The 9,130-nt window shown below is 35.3% G+C and overlaps 1 protein-coding gene across 1 annotated transcript; it reads left to right on the forward strand.

Moving 5' to 3' along the window:
- Nucleotides 1–3,829: 3,829 nt before the first annotated feature.
- On the forward strand, nt 3,830–7,153 carry LOC110694545 (protein trichome birefringence-like 2). The gene is made up of 5 exons (XM_021871725.1): nt 3,830–4,436; nt 5,027–5,219; nt 5,311–5,501; nt 5,588–5,746; nt 6,359–7,153. Exons 1-5 carry the CDS (start codon nt 3,886–3,888, stop codon nt 6,705–6,707), a joined length of 1,443 nt encoding a protein of 480 aa, XP_021727417.1. The 5' UTR covers nt 3,830–3,885; the 3' UTR covers nt 6,708–7,153.
- The last annotated feature ends 1,977 nt before the right edge of the window (nt 7,154–9,130 follow it).

The following is a 9,130-nucleotide window of genomic DNA, read 5'->3' on the forward strand; positions in this document are numbered from 1 at the left end:
ACATTACATTTTGCCAATGACTGTTGACACCCACAATTGGCGCACAAATAAGATTATATTTGTTCGTCCTATATGTGGTGTCGAAAATAGTAACATCTCCATAAATATCAAAATCTTCTTTCATTTCTGAGTCCTTCCAGAAAATGGCAGTAAGTCTATTTGTTTTTTCTCCTATCTTGAATTTGAAAAAGAAATCTGGTTCCTCTGATTGTCTTTGATTTAATATGTCTATGACAGTTTGTGCATCACCTCCTTCGATCTCCATCATTTTCTTTCTTGTTATGTAATTAAAATGATCTTTCATTGTGTGTGCTAATACATTTTCACCACCAGCTTCATAAGCCATTAAACGATAAGATTCTGCTGGTCTTAGTCCACTTTCAGCCATTATATCTATAACTTTTGCCTTATCTTCTGTTATTTTTCTCTCTGATCTTTGTAAATGTTGTCATTCTCTTCTTGTCAGTTCATGATTGTGTTGCATGACATGTTCTTCTACTTTAAACATACCTTCTTTATTCTTTTTTTCTCTGATGAATGCTTTGCAATCAGTTCTGGTGATTGGAACTTGCCTTTTCTTCTTCTGTTTTTGTCCATGAATAGGAGTAGGAGTTTTATGGTTCTTTGGTTTTACTCTGAAACCTTCTTTTGAACAAACAAAATCTTTTCCTCTTACTTTTTTAGGTTCTGTTTGTGTGTATCTTGTTGTTGATTGTCTTACACCAAATCCAATCACAAAAGCATTTTTTTATATTCTTCAAAAATTTCTTCTAAAGTTGCAGCAGTATATCCAACAAGGGTCCCTGTATAATCTATTTCATGTTGTTCTGCATATCTGGCATCATCTGTTAAGGTGCTTCCACTTAAATCTGTAAAAACAAATTAATTATTGTATTATACGGGTTACCCTTAAAGTGTAACTGTGTTACTTATTGTGCAATATAAATTACTTATTGCGTAATAGGGATTACTAATTGTTTAACAGGAATTAGTTATTGCATTATAGTGATTACTTTTCCACTGTGATTGAGTTACTTATTATATAACATGGATTATTTTTTTGCATTATAGTGATTACTTTTCTATTTTAGAAGGGTTACTTATTTTGTGATATGAGTTACTTATTGTTTTTTAGGGGCTTCACACTGTAATAGGGTTACTTATTACATTATAGGGGTTACCCTTAAAGTGTAACAGGGTTACTTATTGTGCAATAGGAATTACTAATTATTTAACAGGGTTTACTTATTGCATTATAGTGATTACTTTTCCACTGTGATAGGGTTACTTATTATATAGCATGGATTATTTTTTGCATTATAGTGATTAAATTTCTAATTTAGAAGGGTTACTTATTGAGTGATATGAGTTACTTGTTGCATTATAGGGTTTACTTTCATACTGTAATAAGGTTACTTATTGCATTATAGGGTTTACATATTGCATTATAGGGGTTTACCTTCACATTGTAATACCTCTCTACTTTAAAAGCTTTACTTATTGTGTGATAGGGGTTACTTATTGTTTTTTAGGGGTTTACACTGTAATAGGGTTACTAATTATATAACAGGGATAGTGATTACTTTTCTAATTTAGAAGGTTTACTTATTTTGTGATATGAGTTACTTATTGTTTTTTAGGGACTTCACACTGTAATAGGGTTACTTATTGTGCAATAGGAATTACTTATTGCGCAATAGGGATTACTAATTGTTTAACAGGGTTTACTTATTGCATTATAGTGATTACTTTTCCACTGTGATAGGGTTACTTATTATATAGCATGGATTATTTTTTGCATTATAGTGATTAAATTTCTAATTTAGAAGGGTTACTTATTGAGTGATATGAGTTACTTGTTGCATTATAGGGTTTACTTTCATACTGTAATAAGGTTACTTATTGCATTATAGGGTTTACCTATTGCATTATAGGGGTTACCTTCACATTGTAATACCTCTCTACTTTAAAAGGGTTACTTATTGTTTTTTAGGGACTTTACACTGTAATAGGGTTACTTATTGCATTATAGTGGTTACCCTTGAAGTGAAACCGGGTTACTTATTGTGTATTAGGAATTACTTATTGCGCAATAGGGATTACTAAATGTTTAACAGGGTTTACTTATTTCATTATAGGGGTTACCCTTAAAGTGTAATAGGGATTACTTATTGCGCAATAGGGATTATTAATTGTTTAACAGGGTTTACTTATTCCGTAATAGTGATTACTTTTCTACTGTGATAGGGTTACTTATTATATAGCAGGTTACTTATTATATACAGTAATAGTGTTACTTATTGCGTAATATTGGTTACTTACTATATAATAAGGATTACCAGTATAACATTTTAGGGATAACCATTAATAAAATTTGAGTAAGTTTTATTTATTACCTTGCACACCTTGTATTTCATCATTTTCTGGATTTTTTTCGATCTCTTCAATCTCCATATTCAAAAATGAATCACCTATTTCTTCGATTTCCATTGATTCTTGTGATTCTGCTAAGTTTTGTAATTCGTCAGTCATTGTAGCTGGTAATTTTTTTTTTGCGATTATGAGAAGAATTTGGTGAAATCGAGAAGTTAAAGTTGCGGCTCTAGGGATTTGTGTGAATGTCGACGCTTTTAAGAAGAAATGACGCGCGCGTGGAGATCAGCGTGTTTTTTGGATTCCGTTTTTTTTGGCAATTTGATGACGCGCGCGTGGAAGCTCCGTTATTTTGCTGAGCTGGACGCTGGCCACACGGTGTGGCCAGCTGCACAGAAGAGGCGCTGTTGAATGAATCTATTATTGTCATATTTTGAACGTACTCAAATGTTCTAAAAAAGAAAAGAGGCTTAGACATTTTTGCACATGTACGTAAAACGAGTGAAGCTAACTAGCTCATTCAAGCAGATGTCTTTGGCGAAGAGTCCACTGTATCATGCATTCATGTGAGAAGACATAAGCAGTAATTAGCTTTATATCTTACCATACAAGTACGAATAATTATCCTATAAATAATACTTTCTCTGTTATTTGACGTGTTTGATTTAGGTATATATATTAAGGAGAAGAGAGAGAGTGAGAGAGAATGAAAATGCAAGTGGGGTAGTTACCTTGTAAAAGCAAGGTATAAAAATAAACTTCCTAAAAAGGAATACGTGTCAATTAAAGTAAATTAAAAATTCAAAGGTAAATAATATACACCATCCTTATATTGTAAAATAAAAATTAAAAAAAAAAGCATTTGATATTAGCAATAAATAGATTTACCCTTGTCATTTCCCATTAGTAAAGAAACCAAATAAAGACAAATTTAATAAACATAGTCCTTAATTATTTTAATTTCCTAAATATATCGATCAATAAAGGCCAAAATTTATTACCCTACTCTAGTTACGGAGTAGATTACAATTAAACAATAAGAATGATAATTTCACAATTAATTTCCATTTTCGGAATAACTGAACACTAATTACATTTTGCGCACTCCAATAAAACTCCAATCATAAATGTACAAAATTACCCTTTTTCAAATAAAATCCAAAATTCATAATCTTTGTGTAATTTTCAGTTACAAAAGGGTATTATCGTCAATTCATAATTAACCCATTTCATAGTTTTCCCTCCTCCTTCCCTCTTCTCTGCAACTGTAAAACAAAGAGCAGAAATTGAACAAATTCTCTACTGTTAATTAGTAAGTTTCGAAGAGAAGAGATTTTATTTCATAAAGTTTCATTTTAATCCAAAAATTTTCTCAATTTCATTTCAAAAATAAAAAATACAAAAAAAAAAAATAAAAACAAAAGTGGGTTTTTTTTTTTTTTTTTTTTTTTGAGGAATTTTGGTGGTTTATTGTTGTACTGTGCATGCAGAATTACAGAGAAATGAGCAGTAATGGCGTGGATCAAAACAAAATTAGCAGATAATTTGCAGCTGAAATTACACCCAAAAAGGGGTTTAATAGTTTCTGGGTTTGGATTATGTATTGCTGCTGCTTCATTCATCATTTTCTCTCTCTTAATCTTGATTCCCAACAAAATTACACCCACAACTTCCATGACTTTCTCTCTCCCAAACACGTCCTTAGCAACTTCAAATGAGAATCTTGGGAATGGGAGTGAAAGTGGGACCCACTTTGAAAATCTTGATTTGAAGTTGAAGAATGTGAGTTTCCATGGTTTGGAAGAAGATGAAGAATCAAGGGTTTTCATCAATGTTTCCAGAAATAGTCTTAATATTGATGAATTGGGTTTGAGAAATTCTGGGGTTTTGAGAAAAGATTGTGATATTTTTGATGGAAAATGGGTTAGAGATGATGAATTACCACATTACCCTCCTGGGTTTTGCCCTTTTATTGATAGAGATTTTAACTGTCATCTTAATGGGAGACCTGATGATGGGTATTACAGATGGAAATGGCAGCCATTTGGGTGCAACATTCCTAGGTAATATTTTCAATTATAATATATGGTTTTTATTTCATGTATTTCATGTGAAATTATGTAGTGTTCATGTTTATAATTAATGGGTATTGTAATTTTTTTGTAATTCTGATGTGGGTGGTTTATGAATATTGAGCATTCAATTTATGCTGTTTTGTGTGGAGTTTTGCTGATTGTTGCTAGCTAGTTTAGCTAGTGATTATGATTTGATGAATATGCACTATTGATGGATTGAAATATGCAAAGCTGCTCTAGTTAAATTGAACTTCAGCTAGTTTTAGTGAGAATGGGTGTGGGGAAAACATCCGTCGGTCCCATCCCGCCCTGCTCCACCCCATGGACATTCCTAGCTAATTGTATGAATTGGGTGAGGCTTGATTTGGGTGTGAGGGAGGATTATGGGCATTATGGCAGGGACAAGAAGGAATAAACAGGATGTTGTGTTTGGAAAATTGTCAAGGATATGACTTCATTAATTAGTTTGGTTGAAGTTAGGTGCCTTGATCCTGCTAAACTTTGCCAAAATTGCTATGTTTTGTGCTTCCAATTTTCAAAGCCTTGTTGATTCATTGGTTGCCTGATGTGATTGCTAGACTGAATGCCACTGATTTCTTGGAACGAGTGAGAGGAAAGAAGCTGGCTTTTATTGGGGATTCGTTGAATAGGAACATGTGGGAGTCTCTTGTTTGCATTCTTTGGCATAGTATTGAAGACAAGAACAGGGTGTATGAGGTATCTGGAAAGAGGGAATTCAAAAAGGAGGGTATCTACGCCATCAGATTTGAGGCAAGATATTTGGTCTTTCCATTAACCTTCTCCTTTGCTTCCTTATATATATGCAAGAATGTGTCTAAGTGTTTATGGCTTTTGTATGCAGGACTACAACTGTACTATTGACTATGTTAGAGCTCCCTTTTTGGTCAGAGAATCCACATTTCAGAAGAATAATGGATCACTAGCAACGTTAAGGCTCGATTTAATGGACGAAACAACCCAAATGTATCATGATGCTCATATTCTAGTCTTCAACACAGGTCACTGGTGGACCCATGAGAAAACTTCTAGGGGGTGAGTTTGCGATTATTCTGGCAATCATGTAATTGTTTGTGTGACTAGAATAATCTGAGAATGTCCTGCTTTTTATTATTCTACAGGGAAGAATACTATCAAGAAGGAGATCTTGTTCATCCTCGACTTAAGGCTCTTAAGGCTTACAGGAAAGCCCTCGCTACTTGGGGCAGATGGGTTGACAGGCATATTGATTACAAGAAAACTCTGGTTTTCTTTAGAGGATATTCTGGCACTCATTTCAGGTTAGCATTTTGACTGGCTTGTGTAGTTGAGCTTGGTTGTTTAATTCATATGATGCTGAACTCATTGTTATGGGATGTGGTTCCTCTGATACTGTAAGCACTCAGGCTTAACCATACATCATCTGTTAGGAGTTGACTGTCTAACTTATTACATAGTGCCAACCTCTCCTAGTATGAATATAACTTGATTTAGTCAGTTACATATGGGAAACTCTATTGGAGAATAACCCATTACATAATTAGGGAACGTGACAAATCTTTATGGACATGATAATTGTACTTGTATATGATTGGCTTTTGTTTCCAGATGGAAGGAGTATATGAAATAATTTTGCTTGCTCTTAAGTCTTCGGTGAGGATTTGCATGGGGTAGAGATAAGTAATTATCTATCTTTATATTGATCATTGTCCGAAAAGAAAACAGAAGAGAGAGTGATTAGGTCTCTTTAATCTAAGATCTCAAGTTCATAACTCATAAACTATTGGCCTGAATATAATGTTGTTTATTTTGAAATCATATGCTCTGTGTGACTGTGTTATCATATGTCCATGTTCTTAATTAGTTAGTTTTCTAGCAGATTCAGAATTTACGTTAATTAGCGTTTGATGCAGAGGAGGTCAGTGGAATTCGGGAGGGCAATGCCATAAGGAAACTGAACCCATCTTCAACGAGACTTACTTAGGGAAATACCCTTCAAAGATGAGAGCTCTTGAGCAAGTTTTGGGGAAAATGAAGACCCCAGTGATGTACTTAAACATAAGCAGGCTCACAGACTACAGAAAGGATGCTCACCCTTCGATTTACAGGAAGTCATATGAGAGTGAAGATGAGCGAATTGAGGCCGAGCAATCACAAGATTGCAGCCATTGGTGCTTGCCTGGTGTGCCTGACTTATGGAACGAGTTACTTTATGCTTCTCTCCTGAAGGTTGGATGGGGATCCCAAAGTCAAGGAACTTGACTTAGAGCATGAATTGTGTTTTAAAAATACTTCCATGATAGCTTTTAGATCAAGTTTGTCGTAAGGTGTGTGATTGGATGAGTGTTATACTATTGTAAATTACTTATAACTAGCTTCTTGAATTGCACCCGGCTTCAGAATACACATAGGTACATTCTGTAACAATTTACATGTATCTTACGGAATTTTTCAACGAGCATAAACAGGTTGCAAAATGCAAATTATGTAAAGTATTTGAAATGTGGTACAGAGCAGTTTTTGTTTTGAATGGGAAACAAAGCTTTACTCAATGGTCTGCTTTTGATATAAATATAATGATCCAACCAAAGTACCAAACAAGTTATCATCGGTTATTACTACTACTACCTGCTACACTAGTACACTACTAGTTCTCCGCTGTTAAAAAAAAAAAAAAAAGTACACTACTAGTTCTACTACTGCAGTACTGTTACTACTACTTCTGCTACAATACTACTCTGTACTACTGCTACATTGCTACGTACTGCTACTATTGTTACACTACTGATACTGTTGCTGCTACAGCTACTACTGTGGTTGTGGTGGCTTTGAGGAGAAAGATTGGGGGTATTATGAGCATGTGACTCTTACGTGAGGGGGTCAATGCCGGAAAACAAGGTCGATCAATGCCATGAAAGCGGCCTAAGGTATTATCTCGCAAAAACTTTCTGGTTTTAAGTGTGTTCTTACAAAAAATACTGATAAGTTGGTTTTTCAAAAAAAAAAAAAAAAAGTGTTAAAATGTGGGTTCTGACAAATTTTTATAGACGTGTTAGTTAATGGCAACAACAATATTAGCTCATAAAAACAACGTTATTTCAACTTCACCTACCAACCTATAACGGTATCATCAGGTATTTCGAACCAAGTAGTAGCAATAGGAGGTATTAGGAAATTATCTTTGAACTCCATTCGCACAAAATGCCACCCTAATGTTAAAATGCAAGCTCTCTATACGGACCAGTGGCAATTGACGGAGTGGTCCAAGGTAGCACAGTGATGCATGGGCACACACTACGATTGTCACTACCAACATCAAAACACATAACAAGTGAGTTGTAAAAGTTGGCAATTGGAAAGTAGTCATCAGTAGTAATCATCCAGTGATCCGTGGTACATCTCCCTCCTGTCCATGTGATACGGTGTATTGCTTGATGTAACAGTCCAACAATGTACACTCGAGAATACACATCTCGATGGGCAGCAACCTCATTTGCTATTGTACTTCTCGCTAACATCCATTTCTCCTGGTCTCCCATGAAGAAATCTGCAACACGTTAAAACCCACAGTTACCATCTCCTAGTGGATCACTCCACCAGTCCACCCTCGTAAGAGTGGAAGCATGAAGGTTGGTACTTTATCAAAATATGCAAATTCCTCCAAGTTTAAATCATTCCCTACAAGATATAAACAAAGTTAAAACCGTTCTGTTAGATTTTGTGAAACTCCTTAGATTGGAGTGTTTTCCATTTATCAAAATATATAGGGTTACAATATGAGTCCTCATGGGGTTAGGATCCCTCATAAGATAATTATACAAAGAATATCACATATATCCTACAATGACAGAATATCTTATCATATATTCTATCACACTCCCGCAGTCATAGCGGGAGGAGGGCGAACGCTAAGACTGGATTTGAACTCCAAAAATGTTGTCAAGGTAGGCCTTTTGTGAATATGTCTGCAAACTGATACCGTGAAGGAACATGTAGGACCCGTACCTGACCCAATGCCACCTTCTCTCGAACAAAATGGATGTCCATCTCAACATGCTTGGTGCGTTAGTGTTGTACGGGATTATGAGAAAGATAAATTGCACTGACATTATTACAATAAACAATTGTAGCCTGTCGAAGAGGGCATTGTACTCAAGTAGAGGATTACGAAGCCAACATGCCTCGGCGACAACATTCGCGACGCCTCGATACTTCGCCTCTGCACTTGATTTAGAAAGAGTAGCCTGACGCTCAGAAGACCAAGAAATAAGATTGTCACCTAAGAAGCAACAATATCTGGAAGTGAAGCGACGAGTGTCAGGACACCCGCCCCAATCTGCATCAGTATAAGTGATCAAGTTTGTCTGAAAGATATAAGTGTACCCCGTGATCAATGGTGCCCTGAATGCATCGCAGGATGCGTTTAAATGCATCATAATGAGCCTCTCTAGGGTCAAGCATGAATAAACAGACCTGCTGAACTGCATAATCTATATCAGGGCGAGTAAAAGTGAGGTACTGTAATGCACCTGCTAGACTTCGATAAAGTGTTGGATCATGAAATTTAGGTCCAAACTCTGCACTGAGTTTGGATTGAGTATCCACTGCAGTTGCTGTAGATTTACAACGACTAGCCATACCTGCACGCTCTAAAATTTCATGTTCATATTTTTGCTGAGATAAAA

This window comes from Chenopodium quinoa, unplaced genomic scaffold (assembly GCF_001683475.1).
Source record: "Chenopodium quinoa cultivar QQ74 unplaced genomic scaffold, ASM168347v1, whole genome shotgun sequence".
Classification (NCBI taxonomy): domain Eukaryota; kingdom Viridiplantae; phylum Streptophyta; class Magnoliopsida; order Caryophyllales; family Amaranthaceae; genus Chenopodium; species Chenopodium quinoa.